General features: G+C 37.1%; 1 protein-coding gene across 1 annotated transcript; it reads left to right on the top strand.

Annotated features, from left to right (window-relative positions):
- Positions 1-6426: 6426 nt before the first annotated feature.
- Positions 6427-19525, top strand: LOC139729589 (uncharacterized). Its single transcript, XM_071640512.1, has 6 exons — positions 6427-6584; positions 9395-9508; positions 11969-12096; positions 14548-14687; positions 15172-15228; positions 19379-19525. The coding sequence occupies exons 1-6, from the start codon at positions 6427-6429 to the stop codon at positions 19523-19525; spliced, it is 744 nt and encodes a 247-aa protein (XP_071496613.1).
- The last annotated feature ends 2898 nt before the right edge of the window (positions 19526-22423 follow it).

Raw genomic sequence — 22423 nt, 5'->3', positions numbered from 1 at the left:
TATGTGTTAGAAATTCTAGTGATCTACTTAATGGAGATATCAAAACCATTTTTCTTAATATGGCTAACGAGAAAAAAATAACGTTTTTCATATGAAATTTGAATTATTTCCTTGGATTCATATCTGTACATTGCTTGAACGTGAACGTTAAAAAAATACAATATCCCTCTACGTGTAACACTTGAATTCACCGTCCACGAAGCAAGTCAGATTTCGAATCGTGCACTTTTTGAGAATAAATTGTTGTTATTAACTGAAAGAGTCTGCTTGGATTGCTTTTATCGCATTGTGTTTAGTGATCAATTCATCTAGCTTACTCAAGGCCTTGTTTCCTATAAAGTATTGAGAAAATTGATAAGTCAATGATGTACTAGAAAGCTCTTAAAAGTAGATATCTCTTACCGAGGGGATGAATCTGCGATGCTGAAGAAATGTCTTCAGCAGTAATGACTCAGCACACTATATAGCGTGGTTTGAGCATTTTACAATTGTGCAATTTGATTCTATTTGTTGACATCTCAGCTTTTCGGGTTTGTAACAAACACCCTTTTTCACGGGAATCGTGTATTTCTATTTGTGAATACACGAAAGAGAAGGTCTTCAATATTTTAGGCTCGTTTAGGGGTATAACATAGCGAGATTTTTGTTGGCGCAAAATGACATATGCGTATAACTTTTTTTGAGCTTTGGATGTTCTGTCTTTATTTTGCGGAAGAAAACCATTTTTCTGTCGCCGCAATATGTGTTCAAGGAAAGCGCTTGGGTTTATTTTTCTCTCTAACACTTTGCCTGCATGGTTTAATCTCGGGGAAAAAATCCTTTTTACATTTTCTTGTGTGTGGTTCTGTGTGTAAGTGTGTGTTACACGCTGCAGCTACAAATATGCCATAAGAATTCCTTGTATTATAATCCTGCTTCATTATAGGAAATATGACTGACTTTCTGGAAATTTAGCGCAACGAATATATTTGCAATTAGCAGCCCTGATACAGAGATATAGGCCTATATCCTTTATATCTTTGCTTAATCATGAGATCGACAAGAAACACAAATATTAAGACAAACAACCAAACAAACAAAAGGATGGGTTTAGATAAACTTAATGGTAGGCATAGTTCATTTCGTTTTCATTTCCTTTCATTTTATTTCATAATATACCCGTTGCAATTGAAAATAGAAATATGTCACATGACACAACGCTGCATGGAGGTGTGTGAACAAGGCGCAGAGATATTCTATTTTTCATTGCGCGTTGTCAACAAATCGCTATTTTAACCAAAAGAAACAAATGAACTAGAAAAAAGATAGAAAAGTAAAAGTCCGATCAGGTAAGCACCATTCCTCTGGGAAACAAATCAGTCGTGCTTCTTGTGATTGAAAGTACTCAGGGATTCCCTCAAGCAAACAGACGCTTTATCCCCTAAGTACATTCACCTTTTCTCACAGTGCTATATGCGTAGATTTAGACGACATCAATATGTTTTCAAAGATATCAGAACCTATCCCCGGTTTCTGATCTTTTTATTTATTTGCTCATCAATGTATTAAATGTACTTACCTATTCATTTATTTGTATATACTTATCTATTTATTCATGCATGCATCATTACAATCATTATTGTTATTATTGCTATTATCATAATCTATTCATTTGTTCATTCATTTTTGCAGACATTGCAAATGCAAACATTAGTTTTTAATGTCTGCATTTATATGTATGTCTACATTTATATGCATATCACCATATACGTGTATCCATTTTAAATTTCTGTAAGCAGCTGTAAGTGCAATATTTGATTATAGGATTGTAAGGAATATGATATTGGTATAGATATGACAGAATATTTAGGTTTTTTAACATTTCGATTTTTTTAACTCTTAATGTTTTGTCAGCGTACATGTATCATACTTTTATTCTGTATATACGCATTGCACTATTAGTCTGCGGACTACTGTTATGCTCTCTTTTGATTTGCAATCAAATTGAAATTGAAAGCTGAAAAAAAATTTATTTATTTATATATTCATTACAAGTTCATATTCATTTATTTATTCATTCATTCATTTAGAGTTTGACTGCTGATAGTTCCGACCGGTATATAAAACACAAGACTGCATGTTTCCAACAAGCAGAATCGGAAATGTTCAGACTTTATTAGTGTGCACCGTCTCATAATAAGAACCTAGTCGATAAGTGGTGATATCAGTGATAGGATTATAGTTTCTTATTAAACAGGATAGTTCATTTCGATGACAGCAGCGTTATCAATAGAGAAATTTTTATGATTGTTCATAATTGTTACTGTTGTCAGAATGACTACTATTGTAATTGATGGAATAATGTCTATATAATTGTTATCATTTTCAGCATCATCTTAATCGTTACAGATACAAATGTGGAGAAGTTAGTGAAATCTGAAGTCCCTATCATATTTTAAAGCAATTTTTGGAAAAATCAGTGTCAAGCAATAAAAAAAGTGTAGGCCTATATCAATTTCCAGTTTTTCTTATTGAACCTGCACACCGCATACTGCGTGGGCTATAATAGAAACACACTTAATGTTAGAAAAATAGGAAAGGGTTCAGGTGTATACAAATGTAGAACTTTTATTTTTTCTAGCTTTTCGTCCACTTTGTTTGATGATTCTTTCACAGGCAAGATAAACTCAAATGGACCTATCGTGAATAAAATGTTTTGGTTAATCCAGAGGTAATTAGAGCTGAAGTGTAGGTTTGGCACCTGAAGTAGACATAACAGGGAGGGACCATTCAGGAATTCAAAACTCACTGATGCATCATTATCGAAATTTTTTCTACTAAATGTTGAAGGAAAGTGTAAAGTGGCATTAAGGAAACAAACAAACAAGCAAACAAACAAACAAGCAAACAAAGACAAAACTAGGACTTTGTGGCTGCCCTGCGGTTTTATTTTTCATGAACTTACCTCAGAGACTCCAACTCTCCCGCTTTCGACGGGAGATCTCCCGCTGAAAGCCCATTTTTGCAGAATCTTCCGCTCTCCCGCTTGAAAAAATTTCTTACTTAATTTCATTGTATGTAGTCTCCCGTTTGCTAGGGGTTTCAGGCGGGAGAATGTCCAGATCAGAAGGTGCTTGTGGTTGGAGTCTCTGTTACCTCTAGACATCTTGACAGTAATGTTACCATCACTACTATATCATACATTGTGAAAAAAAAAAGTTAAATGTACTAGTGAGCACGTGCGCCGCCTGTACAACTGTCAGGTGTTATGATCATGTGAATCATGTGATCATTGTACATGTACGTCGCGCCTGGAGTAACTGTTGTTCGGCCGGAAATTTCACCGTCAGTGTAACTTTTCTGCGCATATCTATCCATAAGGAGAGTGTAGTAAGGGCAACATTAGGATCTTTGGTAAACGGTCAACTGTGTACAAACGTAAGTATTCAAACGTTATCAGCATTTCATAGTGGGACCTGCTTACAACTGCCTAAGCCTTTGCAAAAGTTTTTTTTTTTTTTTCTAATGACAGTGCATGGGCCATGACATAACTGCGACCAGCACGAACGCAAAGACCATAAAAAGGAGTTAGGGCCTAAGTAAAAACTGTGTGAAGGAGCGCCCCGGGGTTTTGCATGACAGTGCAAAGTGCCGGCATTATTTTGCATACGTTCGTCAAATGAGATCCTATTCCTACATTTCATGTGGCTGTGACTCGTGAGTATAATTATAAAGTTCTCGTTGACCCTATATTATAGGCCTAATCTCTAGACCTCTAAAAATTAGGGCCTAGTAGATACTAGTAGTAGGCTAGTACGTAGTAGAGACAAAGCCACTCTAACATACTGGTTTAGAACGCGGTAGACTACAGTAGAACAGCTAACAGGCCGCGCTACGTGGGTCTTGCGTGGTTGCAGATCAACCGATGCAGTGTACCAATGTCCATGTCAGGTTCCCGACAGGATGACATCTTATAGGCCTAACGTTATTAGTCATATGGTACCATAACCGTGAATTATCGATCGGCATTATGGGACTGATTGAAAAGGAACGTGCGTGGTCTCTCCTTCGAATTCGAGACTATATAGGAAAAGGCCAAAGGATCCTTTACCTTTACCTTTACCTTTACCGAAGATACTGGAAGATTGCTGTGTAGCAGCAGTCGAGCTTCCAGGTCTATCCTCACCTACACTGTATCGTCAGTTCAACAGAAGGCAAGGCAGACAGGCTGGTAATTACTGCTCATCCCAAATCAGAATTGACTATTGGGAATAGGGGGACAGGAATCGTTGGTCTTCCCAGTGCCGATCAAGCCTAGGCTTAAAAGCATCGATAGATGGAGCTTCCACTACTTCTTCCGGCAGGGAATTCCAGTCCTCTATTACTCGATGTGTGAATGTATCCATCCTTACATTTGTTCTGCATCTCGGCTTAGAAAGTTTGTACCTGTGGCCCCGTGTAGTTGTGTCTGCCAGTACAAAGAAGTCATCAGGGTTTATCCTGTCATACTCATGTATGATCTTGTACACCTGTATCATATCTACTCTTCGTCTTCTGTACACAAGGGATGGTAGGTTGAGGAGTTTAAGCCTTTCTGTATAAGGCAGGTGTTTGAGAGAGGGGATCATCCTGGTTGCTCTCTTCTGCACTCACTCCACTGTCTTGATGTCTGAAGTGTAGCGGGGAGACCAGACTGCATTACCGTACTCAAGGAGGGGACGTACTAATCCTTTGTACAGTTTGGGGATGGTGGAGATATCGTGACATTGATATGTACGCCTGATACTTATGAGGACTTTGTTGGCCTTGTTTACTGCATATGCTACATGTTGGTGGAATTTCAAGTTGGCATCTATGATTACTCCCAAGTCCTTTTCCTCCTCTACTGAAACCATTGTTAGGCTAGACTCGACTAGGATTAACGTTAGGAGACTGGTTTCTCATCCTACATCTTTTTCAAGTACATGTAGTAGGGGTCTACAAGAATCAAGTCCATGGGAAACTAGTAGTAGACTGACTCTACTTGGTAGATCTACTCGGTCTCGGCAATAAGACCAATCTGGGAGATTAGGACTAGGTAGGACTGACTCTAATCGCTAGACCTAGGACTAGTAGGAGCAAACAAAGCAAAGTTACTACCCGATAGTCTAGTAACTTTGCACAGACCTTTAGATTTCTAGTAAATTCCAGACCAAATACCAAGACTAGAGTCTAATTTGAGCTAACTTTGTCATTCTAGATCTTTTCTAGATCCTACTCCTAACCGTTAGAACTCTGGGTCTGAAAACCCTACAAATCCATGTGCAGCGCTTTTAAACCCCTGCAGCATTATGTAAACTACTTTTGAGTGTCAAGAATTCTAACTTTAGATCTAGAAGTTCTAGATTCTCGATAGAACCCTTTCAAGCCTGGATAGTGGTAGCCCTTATGACTGTGATGTAGTAGCCCTAGCACCCCTGGAGATCTGGAGTGGAGATACATGTATGATGTGACTTTAGAGAATAAAATAAATAAGAATCGTCATGGCCTTAGTTATGCAATATCGTTAACCATGTCGTATTAAAATATGGCAGAATTATAGAAATGCATGACTATTGTCAATTGATCTATTTTGAGTTATTGCCTATGATTTAAACAATGTGTTGACCGCTTTAAATCACTATCATTGTATCATGAAATCTCTTTTTATGTCAATTCTTGATGCAAAGGAGTAAAAATTTCATTGTCATCAAGAATTGGTTTGATGATTTACACTAGTCCTAGATTAGATAAAGGGAAGGAAGAATAATTGCAACAAGATACATGTACAAACTCGAACTAGATTGTCTAGAGCTACAATCAAAATACATTGTACAGCAAATTCGGAAGGGGGGGGGGGGGTCAAAGCGTATAGATAGTCCAAGAAATACAATGTTCTTTTCCTCTAAGGCAAACGAAACGAGAGTGTTCATATTTATAACTCAAAGATAAAGTGATACATGTGTATCATTCAGTCTGTTGATTTTTTTTATTTTTATTTTTTTTTTTTTGGGGGGGGGGGTGAAAACATTGCAGATGATTTCTCGTACGACACTATGTTTGAAAAGTTTTAGTGAAACCAAAGTATGAACCACGATTAGGAATTCTGCACAGTCACCTGACAACTTGAGGTACTATGGAAAACGTGTTTAGCATTTTGCATATTGATGTTATTTGTTTTGATTCTTTGTCGTTTCTTTTAATTCATAATCGAAATTTAGCAGACGTTAGTATAATTGGAAAATAGGTGGAATAAGTGTGTCTAGAAGTAGAACTTTTCAATGAGACTGTTCCTAAAAGGAGGTTCCCGTGCTTGAGAAACTTGACTTGGTTGGGGGTATCGATATATCAATACAAATCGATCAATCGCCTGATGACATCTTTTTTACTCATCTTGTAATTTTCCTTTCAATGAAGACGTTTTGAGGAATGGAAAATGTACCAGGAGACGCCGATGCGACCGAAGTGCACTCGGAACTGGGCAGCTTACCGGAAGTCGTAGAGAGTGTCTCCCAAGCCCAGAAACAGCAGGCTAGCGAAATAGCGCAACATCGTAAAGTACTCGTCGATTTACAGGTTCGGCATGAGTAGTCATATCTTGTATAGATTTTCCAAATTTTTTAAAAAAAAAAGTGTTTTAACTTTCCTCTTTTAAAAAAAATCTTACATTGCTGTATTTCAGAGAACAGAATGATGGTTTCTAAAAATAAGCTTAAATTAATTGTTTGTCCATGCTTAACAGTGGGAAAATGAAATCGCATTTCCTGACTTTAAGCCTTCTTACATTGTCTTCACGTATGATGTGAACAGTGGATTTTGATTTTGACATTATACCTTGACCACACTAAAACACTGATGAATTGGTGATTTTTACTGTGCAAACCAAGTGGAGAGCTGCTCAACGTCAAGATCACACAGAGTTGCCAATTAACTGTCTCACTTTGTCAGATTGTTTGTACTGGTCTATGTCTGATATTTCAAAACTTTCACTGATCCATTTCTCTAATTTTTTATGTTTTCATACAAATCAACATAGTATCGGGTTGGAATTTCCCTCACGGTCAAGCACATCAACAATTAATACTTTACTGTATTTTGTATTTTGTCTTTTACGTGTCTCTACAATCACTTTGCCCAGACAGGCTATGGTGAATATTAGGCACACCGATAGATGAGCTTTTCTAATCAACATAAGATAATAAAACAGTAAACAATTCGATCACATTTCAATGGCAATATCGCGAAAAAGTTCATTTTACACCGTCTTGGGGGGGGGGGGGGGGGGTGGAGGAGGTAATGCTGAGACTAAAGCTAAAATCAGTGTGCCAGCTTTTCTGTAAAGAGAATCCATTTTGATTACATAAGTCCAGTTTGCGCAAGTAACGTTATACCAAGTAATCATCTTCATGGACATTGCATCTGCACTCCTTGTTCAATTTCTTGTTCTGTTCTTGTCTGAATAAAAAAAAAACAAGAAAGAATGATAACAAATTTCAGTCAGATATTCAGACGGACGTGAAAATCAACTTTAAAAGACATTCTGTGACTGAGTTTATCTTAAATTCAAGATTTCCTATTTTGTTAATATTTTTCCCTTTTTTGCATAATATTGTGTACTAACAAGATTATGCATAAACGTGAATTTTTTACTGCTGTTAGAATCGTGGCATGAACGATACGTCATTCGATTACAACAACGCACATTTTAGCTATATTAATCTGACAAGGCCCTTCTTGCGCGTTGTATCCCTGCCCCTCCCGACAATTTGATGCAAGAAGGTACGACGCAGAAATTACATGTAAAAATGAAATTGTAATATGTTTCAAATCAGATTATTTATCGCTTCCAAGAAGAAACGCTGTTTTGCCTCGCGGGAGTTGACATTATGATATTCGTAGCATTTTCTTCGCGATGACAGGCTTAGATTGGATTGTAGATCTATTTGCAGCAACGTATGCGAAATTCCTCTTCTTTGTTTTAGCAAATGTAACTCTCAAAAGATGTTGCCCCTTGCATTCTGAACGCTAATAAAGCTTGTCTTTGAATGCTTTTAATTCGTTTGAGAAATCAGCATCAATTTTTCTCATTTCCTATTATTGGCCTTGATCCTGTAAACGGCATCCTTCAGCAACAAGTGGAGAGGGGTGAGTCTGTAAAACAATACAACTAAAAAAAAAAGAACAAGCTTATCATTTGAGTAAGCCTCTTAAATTAGAGCATCTTGTTTTATTTGTATCACTCATGTGTCATGTCTGTCCCTATTGTGTAAGCGAGTTTTATATACTGTATGACTATGTTCCAATGCTATCATGTGCGCCTTTTTAAACCAGAGGTGCGTTCACACCATGAGCTTTCCCTTGTTTGAGCTTTTTATAAAAATGTATGAGACAGATTAAAACCTGAACATCAATAAGATTTGGCTTCCTCGACACTTTCCTGTCTGGGTTTAAACTAAAGACTTAGATTTATCGACAAATGTGCTTTAGGGAATGTCACCATATACGTCACCGCTCAGTGGTTGGCCAAGGCAGGTTAGCAACCGCAATACATCCTTTGGACTGCATTAATATGCTACAACCAGCTATTGTGAGTGCGTATTTCCTTGCTATATCCTTATGCTGCGCTTCTCACGTAAATAAGAATTTGTACAGGGCAGAAATGTTTTGTGTTTCCAGTGATGATGATATTTGACAATACGGGTGAATCGAAATGATTGGCAGCCAAACGACATAATTTAATATAACCTTTTCACTCCTTTTATTCTTTCTCCTTATCCTTTTTCGTTGTCTCCGTCTGTTTCTTTTCCCATCTTTGTCGCCTTAATATTTTCTTCTTGGAAGTACTGTGGACTCTGTAAAAGAGATCCTAGTACCGTGGACAATATCTATCAACCAGGGTACATATAGGGGTATATACCTATTAAAGATGGGGTAATGGTAATGGTAATGCCCTATTAAAGGAGAGGTTGCCTTTTTTCTTTTTTTTTTTGGTAGGTTAGAAGTTATATAGCCTTAATTGGGTAAACCACTTTGCACCTGCCATTGTTTTCTGTATTCTATTACTTTTTATTATTATCATGGGCATAGCATCATCATTATCATCATTATTACCACTGCCATAATCATCTACTCTCATCATCGTTGTCTTCGTTTGATCGATGCCAATTTCGATTTATGCGGGATTTACGTATATATCACAGTAATAGCTTTGACTCTTGTCAATTGGATTAACATGGTTTATCAGTGCAATTGAAAAAAAAAAATCAGAATTTGTGTTTCAGGAATGTAATCACCATTGTCACCATCGCCATACAAAATTGTAGATTTCATAATTTCATCGTCATCATGATAATTATCATCCTCATGCACATTGTCTTCTCCTTGCTTTCCTCTCAAGAGCAATTGACAGAAGAGTCACTGCAGAAAGAACTACAGGGGTGCCAGAGAAAGATATGCCTGTGCCAGGAGGACAGCCAGAAGAAGATAGCACACTGTACCCAACTGAAAGAAGGTGAGAAAAACATCCAAAAAATACTTGTTTTCATCTCCTCCTCCTCCTCCTCCTTCTCTTCATCCACCCTCAAAAACAGGCGAACAAAGAAAGGAAGTGATAAAGCTTAGCACTTTCAATGTAAATCCATTCTATGTTCAATTTGACTTTGATGAATAGCATAAAAGCAAACAAACGGGATGGCGAAGCTTTCATTAGAATCGGACTAGCAATAAAGATATGAACTTGATTATGGATTTCAGGATTTCAAGTTTTCTGCCTTTACAGTGATCAATCGCTCACATGATGCAACCTTGATTAGGTGATGATCGCGAAGCCTCCAAAGAATCAAATTCGCTTGTACGTATATTTTCACTGAATTCATTTTAATTTCATAGCATATCCTTTGCAGCTCCAAGATTTGTTACAATTCAGCAATTGTGATTTGTAATATGTATATATGCAAATCATTACGATAGTTGTGATGCATCATTCCCTTGTATGATTTGCAGACGTGATCGTAATCAATAATCACCGTTTCGCGAAAAAGTTTGAAACTCCCATATTCCACGACTGTCTTCATACTCCTTTTTTACAGGGATACAATAAAAACTTTTACTGTTCTGATTGTTTTCCTCCTCTCTTTATATCAACGTCACTTTGAACATGCAAATGGGCTTCGTTTTCCGCAAGACGGCGACGTACTTTCGTAAATGTGCTCTAAAAGAAATTAACAATCCATATCTGTTGCAGCTCGTTTGACATTAATGCCACTTTGACTATAATTGATGTGTAACGTACTTTATCTGTGATATGTGGCATTGGTTTAAAATTCAGGCACACTCGCGGGACTATTAATTGTCACAACGACGAAGCGAAAGCCTCTTGACCCTGGTGAATCTCGCGAGTAGGGAACACCAAAAAAAAAAAAAAAACAACTTAGCAACACAAAACCAGTATCAAATATGGTCATTTCTACATTCACCGGGGCATTCCAGTATAGTCGCCGCCGGTCACTTTTGCCCGTGACATCGTCATAGCAACAACAGATAAAAACAGTATATGCATTAAGCATTTCACCTCTACACACACACTTCCGCATATTTCAAGACACTATGAATCTCTCTGCAGTTTGTAGTTAAGTACTGCGTCGGGGAGAAATAGAGTGGTTGGGAGGCCATTGGGGTACGACTGAGGTGCTTGTCACACTTCTTAGTGTGTTGAATATCAAAACTATTGATTTTAGCAGTAGTCGGGATTTCTTGTGGGGGCATGCGGACCTGTCGGGGTTTGTTGTCTTACCTGAGCGGTCATTGATCTATTGATGACCATATCATGGCGTCGTCGTCAAATGCGGAAGCTTTGGAGTCTGTGGATTAGTGGTAACGCCGAGCACTTTGGTATCAGACATTTTCGAGAAGTCTTGCCACAGACATGACAGAACAGAAAGAACAAAGCGAGGAAAGGAAAGGAGGGAAAAAAAATGTAATTTGGTAACACAGAGACCCGACATACTTCTCCTGTTTTCTTTGGCGTCAGATGTCTCCTCCAGGCAACCAAGAATGAGTTCAAAATAAACCACAGTCAATTTCACTTCACATCCATTTCAACTTCCACGTATAAACATTGCACAAAATGAGCACATAGAAGTTTGGAACATAACTGATGATTAACGCACAATAATACAGTTGTATGTAAGACGATTACAGGTCGAGATTATCAATTTAAAGTAAATGCTGAATATACAACCTAATAGATGCAATATGAAGTGTAAATAACGTTTAATCTGACGAAATAATGGGATGGAAAGACACAGAAATTAAAGTGTCTGTGTTATAAGTTAAATCTAACCAAGAATCTCACTATATAAAGTTAAGTGCATTGGACGAACCTTTCCTAAATTGTTAATGAGCCTGTGAAGAGTAGGACACTGGGGAAAATGAAATTTCGCGTACCTTCCCTCAGTGTTTTTGAGGTGTGAAATCTTTCGGAAATTCTGATTGACCTATATTCACAGTCCAATCCTTGTTTCATTTCATTTAGATATTTTCGTATAATGAAAAAAAAAACAACTTTTGAACAGAGGTCTTGCATCACCTTTCATTTTTCTTGTCAGAAATATCTGAGATCGTCAATCAAAATGCCGAGATAAGGTTGAAATTCGAGAGATCGCAAGCCGAATGGAACAAGAAAAACAGGTACACAAACATCGACATTATACAATAGTCAATAAAGTTATGGACTTGAACTGTTTTTTGTAAGCAGCAGTATCAGTTTATTAAAAAAAGAAAATCACTTAAAAAAAAAACATCTCTAAATTACTTTGAATTTAAGAATGTTCTTCTTTTTCACAACCACTAATACTTGTAAGAAAGGAAATTCGCTTTAAGGGATTAATCTTTCACTTGACACAAACATTGAGTTATTCGTTGGGTATTCCTGTATCTTTACATCTTTATCTTCTTTTTTATTTCCCTGCAGACTCATTGCGAAGTACAGGAAAAAAATGGAGAATTTCTCCGAATCTGTTAGAAACATGGAGGCGCTATCTACCGACCACACGGAGCTCAACGAAAACCAGCGAGTTATCGATGACTTAGAGCGCGAGAGTGAGTGTAATAACAGGCGCTACATTTTTTTTTCCTCGCTAAAGTGCTGCATAAAATTGAGTATGATGTGTTCCCCAATGCATAGCGGTCACTTTGATCTATATGCCCAGATGGTGACAGTGTCATTTTTAAGTTTCTCATAGTCTCAAGCGTGTACTGCCTCACATTTCAGTGGGCAACACATGAAGACCTAAAGAGCATATAACAAATGGCTAGCATATAGCATAGTTGCAATAGGGAGCAAAACGTTATTCCAACCTGAACAGTGGTTTGTTTTGCCTTTACAGAATCTGTTTGCCTTTGAATACTGTTTGCAATGCACAAGTTAGAAACTGGACACATATCTTATATACTTGCTGTCGTTTACACATCGTTAAGTTTTTGTTACAGTCAGCAATAATCGCCGAAATCAGTAGTTTTGTTGTTTTAGTTTTGCTTCCATTTTGTTTTACGTAAGCAGTTTTCAAAATACATTGTATGTTCAGTTCGAGTCTGAAAAGGAAATAGAGGTTAATGTTCGAAATGTTTCCCCTATACGTAGTTAAAGAATTCGACTGCGTCTGGATTAGATATCAGAATCAATTACTGGGACAAGGTGGCTTTAGTATTCTATCCCATCCATTCCAAAACAAAAACGCAAACAACAAACAAGACATGCAAAAAAAAAAAAAGATCTGTATAAGCTAACATCAAGGTGTGGTGACTTAATGTGGACTTTATCTTAACCTGATTGTAAAGAATCCTAAAAACAAACAAACAAACTAACTCTATAGCTATTTGATGTGGACTGAAACTCCTGGCACTTTTTTTTTTCGCTCAACTTTCACGGACTAAATGTATACGATTTTCTGTACCTTTACAAAGCTGTGGAACGCTTTCCTTATTTTTTCTCGAAAGGTGTACATGTGTGTGTGTGTGTGTGCGGGGGAGGGATGGGTAGTTCGTCGGAGAGCAACTGTTCCTGAGGAGGAATATTGTTCCGATTTAAGTCTGTTTTAATGTTCTTTCTTTGTGTATGATGCTGATTGTAACGAGTATAATCCTTATCAGGATAATGATTATTATTACTGTACTCTCCGCATAATCGGGTAGGATCGGGCAGCCCGATTAACAGAAGAACACGTCTCATTCACAGTTGACACATGCAATGTGTGTATGTATATTGCATTGAACACTGCACCAAACATCTATATACACTGTATGCTTGAACACGCATGCTTGCACGGCACATTATACATACTGTACCTTACACTCGCTGAGTCACGAGCAATTTACACTCTTTTTACAGACAAATATGTTTTCAGAAAACTCATGTTTAATCACTCCCTAAATGATCGGTCTCCTTTGCAAATTAAGCAGAGAATGTGATTACCTGATACACATACATTAATTGTATTTTCATGTTTAAAGCGATTAGCCATGGAAAATTTGGCATTCATGGTTTCTTAAAGTGTTTTATCTGCGATAAAATGTGGATAGGAAATTATATTAGAAGAACATTATTTACCCATTTATGCGGAGAGGAAACCCGATTATCAGGCAAAGTTAATGTGCATTGGAACTGATTTTGACATTACTACCCAATTAAACGGAGTACCCGTTTAAGCGATACCCGATTACGCGGAGAGTACTGTATTATCATTATCATCATTATTATCATGATTTCCTTGTGGAGCCAAAAGAGCCTTACTCAACATGTCTTAATCAATTGTATGTGTTCGTGAGCGATTGTACATGTTTAAAAATGTAAAAAACTTTTGTTAATTCGACTTTTGGCCGCACTGTCGGCTTGTTTAATGAAAAAAAAAAAAATCAATTGAATTGGATTGACTCCCTTTTAAGCGCGAGAGCATAAAATGCCTGGGCTGGAAATCACTAATTTCCCAACGATGAGGGCAGTATTAAAATTTCAGTGTCACCGTTATTTGCAGGACCGGATAGATCACAGGACGAGCTCGACTCCCCATATATTGCCTCAATTTCCGTCGATTAATAAAGCGGATTAAACTATTCCAAAGACCATGAGGGAAATATTTCCTAATTTATGACTGACTTTCATTCGGTGATTCTGCCGTCAGGTGCCGAGTAGCGGTCCGGGCTGCCACAAATGCTTTTAGAATGAAATGTTATTACGTTCTAGTTTGTAGAGATGACAAGTTCCTCAACTGGCTGGGAGGGAATAAAAGCAGGCAGCAGGGGAGAGTTTCGTTTTGGGGATTAGAAATTATGTAATTTGGTACATACCTGTAATACAACCTTGTATCTATTTACTAGTATTCTGGAAGATGGTCCTAAAAGATATAGCGGGAGACAGAGCGGGAGACTCTAGGCGTGAGACTTGGAGGTCTAAGGGGGGAGGGGAGGTTGTAGTTGATTTTCCTAATGGAATGTAAGTACCTGTTTGTGTGATGGCCCTATTTTGTCTGTTTGTTGTTACTTCCATCCGTATAGGAGATACCCTGAAAGCCGAACTCGTGCTTGACCAAGAGAGGGGGGAACTTCTCGCCAAGGTCCAGATGGAAGAGGAAACTCACCGACTTCAAATAGCCAAGGCTGACCTTCAGCAGCAGGTTAATCATCTTCAGGGGGAGGTGCGTTTACTTTGAATATTGACATAACATTATGTTGAATGTGATGATTATGAAAAATAATAACTCTAAATAGCAACACTTATTATGATAACAAAAACAACGGCAAGTATAACAGCTATCGTTTATCATACCATGTACCTATCTCTGCTGTTTATATTACACGTATCATTATTTTCGTTTATATTCTTACCATTAATATTTACTAATACAAATATGAATTTCATAGGTCCTTTTTTTCTACATTTTGTTAGAAATATTGAACGCATCAAAATGTCTGAAAGCTTTGTATTTCACTCATTCGACACAATATTGTTCATGTAAAACTGCGTTCTTTTGGTCCTTGGAGCCCCCTGTAGACTGAACAATATTTCAATTATTACACATCAGTTTATCCCTTTTACTTTGTTTTTATTTAGATTGATATAAGATCCATTCTGTCATACATTTACCGTTGACTAACTATATCATTAAACCCTCACACTAGATCATGAGGGAGACGTCCAAGCAGACCAGTATCAGACAAGATATCGAAGTCCTGCAGGTATGGGAAAATACATGAAATAAGGACCAACATAAAACAATGACACCAAAAGCAAACTTGCACGTTCATATTCAGGGTCCATATTCCCCTTTACCCTGAAGCTATATTATTAATGGAGAGATGTACCGTTTACACGTCTTTCCGTCACTTTTGTCCAGACGTATCCAAAAAATGATGATATGATGCATCACTTTCGAAACAGCAGAGAGATGACATATTATTATTCCCCTTTCCTGTGAAACATACATGTATGTAGCAGTCTGCGCCTCTTGTGCTGATCGTTGATATACGGCACTGAGCAGCCTTTTTTTACACCCCCCCCCCCCCCCCCTATAAGAATTTCGGCCAAAGTTGGCCAGGAGCCCAATAGGGCTCACACCACAGAAAAGAGTTCTGTGGGCTCACACCTGTAAATATAATGGAATATCCCTACCCGCATCACAAAATTGTATCCAAGATACTAAATTAAATGAAGAAAGCAATTAATTAAAAATCAGAAACGGCAGTTTGGCAAAAAACTGAAAGCTTCAGATATTGAGTATAAATTCTTCTACAAACTGCATTTTGGTTGGAAGATGAAAGCTTTTCTCATGGAATTTGAAGGGACTATAATTGTATATTTGACTGGTTGCATGTACAGAAAATGTGATTTTTGTTGTTGTTGTTGTTGTTGTTGTTGTTGTAAAAAGAACTCGTAGCCTGGCTTTACGAACCCTTGGACAGTGTTTGAGTTGAACAACCCTCTTGGAAATTTGATGGATGAAAGGGTATATCTCACATTTTCAGGGTACCGAAGATAAAACATTTCATTTCTCCCAGGCATTGCCAGGTATTTTACATAATCTTTTTTTTTTTTTTTATTTTAACACACGTCTCTATGAGGAAATATTTACCCGTGTGAGCCCAATACGCCCATTCAGTGTTAGCAAGGGTCTGCAATGACCTCTGGGACAATAGACTACTACGTATGAAAACATGGATCAGTCTTTGTTAACCGTCTGCGTTCTTAATTTCCTGTCCATAGGTTAGTGTGTGAGATTTGTGCCTGTTTGACTCATTAGATTTTGGTCGAAATGAATACGCAGTAAATTCCAAAATGGACCCGGTTCATGTCCAGTAATAGTGCTTTCATGAAGACCTATCCAGGTTTTTCACACTGTACCTCAGTTGCAAGTCCGTCTCAAGAGAAGGTCTGCTATGATCTTTATCTACAACTGCTCAGATTTTATCTGTGATGTCATGTTTGTCCGTGAATGTGAGGCAAGCTTTAAAGTGGTACAATAAGCTATAAAAAATTATGTGATCTTCCATTTTAATAACTCTTAACCCATCAAGTACAAGGCAAATTTTGCTTTCCGACATTATCATGATGTCTTCAAGAGACTGACAACTCTGATTGTGCTTGCATACTCTCTGCTGGAAAATCATTTAATGGAACTGGTCAAATCTATTTGATTTGATCTGCAGAACATCAGCAAGAGACGTTACAAAAAAAAAAAAGCCAATTTGAGACAAAATGTCGACTTTAATCCTTTTGAATGTGTAAGACCATAGTAGGGATCATATGAATAGGGATTTTTTTTTTAACCTCATGAAACACTACGAATAATTTATATTATCAATGATAAGAGAGATTCACCATCAATCCACAGAAACCGAGTTCCAGGACTTGATGGTCAAAATGTAATGTTTGCCTCTGTCTGTCAGTGTTGAACAGTAGAATGAATCGACCGCAGTGCCTTGTGAGAAAATCATGTACATCGTCGGTTGAAATTAATATCATACATTGTATTCGGCGTGTTGAGATTTATACTACGCATACTGCCTATCCAACCAAATAATCTGCTCGTGCCTAAGCTGGTAGGTTTGCGCCCTCTACGAGGACTTTCCGTACAGGCTGACGAAAGCAGAGCGTGCTTCAAGTCCAGACCTAATTTCAACTATTCTCATTTCTGGGCAAGTCCAAGATAACACGCACGTTACGTATGGGACATTCAGAGACTTTTATGACCTGAAAGATAGTGTTAATGGCCTTTGATCATATTGAACTTCATCATGGTGATTGATATCTAGAAGAAGTATAATCATGTAAAAAATTGAGAAAAATGACCTTGACAATTATATTCTAGAAGAGAAAATATGTGCCGTTACGTATGGGACCAGAAAAATTTTGTTTTTCTGAACATTTTTTTCAACCTCAAAACTCTCTGAAAGTATATCATTCTACAACTTGTAACTCACTGTGATGAAAGTCACAACACTCAAGATTATCACAGGTAAGTTTCATGTCATTAGGCAAAAAGCTCTAATTACAGGTTCTAATTAAAGACAGACATGACATGTTACGTATGGGACAGTTACGTATGGGACAGTTTGTCCCCCATTCATTTAGTGTGTGAAGAACCATGTTTATGGGTACTTTGCATAATTATTGAAGTAGAATCAGTTGAAACTACTCAAATACTGATTCAGATTGTCAAGGAAACAATATTCCCCAAATATTCACCATCATAATCATATTCAATCATATTTTTATATTTTTATGACCAACCTGGGTATGCATGCCCTTTGTCCCCCATTCGTTTAGTGTGTGGAGAAGCATGTTTATGGGTATTTTGCAAAATAATTTTGCAAAATACCCATCCATACAAATTTTTGCATAATTATTGAGGTGGAATCAGTTGAAATTACTCAAATACTGATCCAGATTGACAAGGGAACAATATTCCCCAGATATTTACCGTCATAATCACATTCAATCATATTCTATATTTTTTATGACCAACCTGAGTATGTATGTCCTATTTTTATCAGGATAGTTACTACTGAAAAATTGAATACCTGGTAGTTTAAAGTGTTTACTTCCATTGATGAAGGGCAGTTTGCCATTTAGTTTCAATAAAAAACTTGACACAAGAAATATTAAGTTTAATAAATAAGCAATACCTGCTGCGTGGAACCCCAGTGATCGAGTACACCGTAGATATATGATGTCTGTCTAGCAGTCAGGTCATTGATTCGAGTCACACCTCAGTATGTATACCCATGAATTTTGTTGTGGCTACTACTGAAAACTGAATAAGGACAATTTGTGTATCACTTGCAATAAAAGAAAAAAATCATTTTACTTTTTTTTTTATATATATATCACAACCATATGGATCTCCATCACATAAACTTTGAATTCCTCTAGTCTTAGGATTTTATGCTCTTAAGTAATTCATAGAATTGGTTTCCAATCATCTCTTTAAATGTTGAAAACTGAATCCCCATTTCTACAAAAAACATACCATCCCTTTAACCCGTTGAGGACGAGTCCCGAGTATACTCGGGCAGGTGTCTATGGGAAATGCGTGTTGTAGCAAAATCAAACCGTCCTCAACGGGTTAATGCTGATTTTTCATTGTGTATTTTGCCATCTTCCCCTCCCCCTTTCTGAAAATTGTTCAGTCAAGTTCATGTATTGTTTCAAGTGTCTATAACTCAAAAAGTAGCTACAAAGTTGGGATGCTTTCTCCAGGATGATTGACCATTTGTGTACTGAGAGACCTTCCCAGCTAGCTACATGCATTCACATGCAATATGTATGAGGATGTCCCATACGTAACGCATTTGTCCCATACGTAACATTATTTCAATGCCTAATAAAAATTATTTCTTTTACTTTTTTTTTCTTTTTTCCCTGGTATTTAATTTCTCTAAACAATAAATTAGAACTTTCCAAAAGGGCATTAAAATAACCTTAGCAATTTCAGAAAAAACCTAAAAAAATGACCTCATTTTGTTACGTATGGGACATCTCATGATAGGACACGAGCTAATTTGCATAATCATTTGCATAATCCCTAAATTTTCATACCAAGTTAAACTATGTGATGAACTTCTTATGTCCACATATTAATCAAATATTATTTGCTTTCCTTTGAATTAATATGAATTTTTATAAATGTCCCATACGTAACGCTGTGTTTCACATATATGCAAATGAAGCCCTTGAAATTTGCATAAATTTACATAATATCATTTTTTCCTCCATGGAAATCAAAACTTCAACTCATAAGCTTCAAAATGATACCAAACATGTCAATATTGAGCAAAGATGAAATTTTGCCTTCTGAGGGGACCTTATCTTGGACTTGCCCTTCTACAGAAACGTAACCGGGCCCAACTGACACGTCTCAAGTGCCAGCTAAAAGAGGCTCAGGTGAGAAATTGGCAGTGGAGCCGAGAGGCAAGCCAGCTTGAAGCCCAGTTGGATCAACTCACCGCTGCATCGCAGACACTCCACGATGAGTAGAGAAGAATAATTCGAATGTCAAATCGTGCAAAATTCAAGTAGGAACCGTTAACAGATCATCTCTTGTTTTTGGTTTGTTTTATTCTATTGACTATGCTTGTGAGTTGCTTGAGACGGAAAAATGGATACTATGTTATTGTAATGATGTTGGTTTTCCGACTTGTGGGAATGTGTGCGCACGTGGATGGTGAGATCTAGTACACCATATCTTATGCAGATACAATTGAGAATTCCTAGGGATATTACTTCAGACCAATTCAACGCAATGTCCATGTTTGTACGTCCATATTGACTGGTGTATTGATATGTAGCCCCAAAGCCCGTGCGATGGGATAATCAGAAATACAGACAGACAGACAGACAGACAGACAGACAGACAGACAGACAGACAGATCGATAGATAAGATAGGTAGGCAGACATAAACATTGATTGTAGGTTATTTAAACTGATGAATAAAAGATGGATACAGGATGCAAAGTGAGACGGATAAGGACCGATGAAGACACGAATAAAGATGAATTTTCTGATAAATGTGGACAGATAGTTATTGACCGATAATTACTATAGGCACTCTAAAATTTGCTTGCATTATATCACCTATCTTGTTTGTGCACGATGATTATGGTATGGAATATTACTTGTCTTAATGAAAACGGAAAACAACAACCCTAGAACATGTTCGTACATACATTATTCCCAGCATCTGAGCACACACACGCACACACACAAAGAAGAATGAATAAATAAATCAAGAAAAAAGTAAGAAAAAGCGATATTATGTCTGTTTTGCTTCTTTATTTCATTGATAAATATCTTGACGAATCGATGATAGAGTATTATTTGTTGTCTCATTATCGTAGCAAAGAAAAAGTCAAATAAAAAATATGGGCATCACAATTGCCCATTCATGAAAAAAAAATTGTGAATACATACAAAAGGCTGAATACCAAATATTTCCAAAAGAAAGGTATAAAAAAGATAAGTCTGTAGAATATTTACCATTAATAGTATGTGAAATTTCTTCAGATTTAAGGAATATTCCGTGTTGACAAGAAAAGGAAACTTTCTTGAAAGACATTTTAAGAATATAAATGTTTCATTGTGTCCTTTAAATTTTCTTTACATTGCGCAAATTCGCGGAATCAATCAACGTAAAAAGACGTTCGGGTGTAGTTCCTATATATACACATACTGGTTGCAAGGACTAGTAGTACAATGTGAATTGCTTCCATTTTTTAGATGGAAGTTTTAAACAAATGACATGTACAAGCAGGAGTAAAACGAATAAAAACACAACATTTCACATACAAAATTGTTCAAGCTTTCGCAGCTACAATAGAAACGATAACTCGACAATAAGTACCATTGTGACGATTAGTAACAAGCAACCACTTCTTAGTGTACAGTAGCATGTAGTTCATACAATAACGTACATTTGTATAACAAAATCAAATTGCAATTAGAAGCATTTTCTCGCTTCACTTCCTTTACGGTTACAACGTGATTTCCATATGGATGTACACTCTGTTTTTTCCTATCTCTCTCTTTGTCATAACGTAAGCAAATCAGTGAGTATTAGACACTCTACTCGGCGAGTGAAATGTAACATTTAGAGCAGTTTAAGAAGCCTTCCTTCCAAATTACACTTTCGAATATCAGATGCAGCGCCCGCAGCGACGGACACGCGCAAGACCAGCTTGTCACAAAACATCCGCGCTTTTTACACGGCATGCTAGTAATCCAAATTAACGCTAATCATATATTTAGTTGCATAGCACGCTGCGATTCCTTTTTAATTCCAACAAAGCGAAATGCCAGATACTGTCACTGTCAAAAATCAATTCATGAAACTAAACGTATTCACACAATAATCATAAATCTAACGTTCCCAACGTTAAACACAAAATCATGGCAACATCAACTGCGATTATTATCACAAAAATTACATGATGTGTAAGCGCTGCAAAGATGCTTTTGTGCATCTGGGAGCTGTGGACACAACACAAACAGTGAAAGACGAATGGTACAGCACGAGGAAAAAAACACAGATCGTCTCAGCAAAGAAGAAAACTTACGAAACTTTCTATATAAAAAGTGAAAAGTTTGCAATGACATACGTATAAGTTTCAAGTACTGATATACACAGAATAAAAAATGAATATTCAAAACCATTGACCATTCAGTTACAAGGAAAATAGACAATCTAATGTGTTGTGTATCGCTACTGCGGTATAAACAATAAACACTAACAACTCACAACACACACACACACACACACACACACACTTTCTCTCAACAAAGGTGCAAAGCAAAATGGTATAAGCATATCCAGTCGCAAAACTGTGGTGAGTACATAAAACATAGTATAAACTTTTGTTAGTGCAAAGGGGAAAATGGGTGTTAATGTTCCCAGGGGAGTTGTATACATGATAATGTATTGCTAAAAGTAAAATGTTTTTATAGGCCAATGGCTTCATGAAAATTGGCACCCTTAGCAACAAGCTGAGCTTGTAGGGTACTAATAAAACTTTCAGAACGTGTTTCTGGTTTGTTGTCTTTGATAATGAGGCGGGAGGGTACAGAAGAAATTAATGCGAATATTTGCCAGCGCGGGGCAAACATCACTTAAAATGGAGATCGTCGAAACGACAGAGACACTAAAACCACTGGGTTATCTATAACGTTCACCGTGATAATTCACAGCGTTGAAGTACAGTGATGTTCATACGGAAGATCAGATACCTGTGGATCTTAATAGCACAGGTCTATTTACCAAAGTAAAAAATACCGCGTCCTGAATGGACAGCGCAGAGTAGCTGCATGTGATTTTGTTTTCTCTCACTCTCTCATTTTGATTGTTCTTTTCTTTTGGCGCAACTGACATGTGAAGTACTCAT

The sequence above is a fragment of the Diadema antillarum genome, unplaced genomic scaffold (genome assembly GCF_040938485.1).
Source record: "Diadema antillarum isolate AM-2024a unplaced genomic scaffold, OU_Dant_1.0 seq00000247_RagTag, whole genome shotgun sequence".
Lineage (NCBI taxonomy): Eukaryota > Metazoa > Echinodermata > Echinoidea > Diadematoida > Diadematidae > Diadema > Diadema antillarum.
Note: the sequence above shows the minus strand (reverse complement) of the source record. Positions and strands in the feature narration are given on the sequence as shown.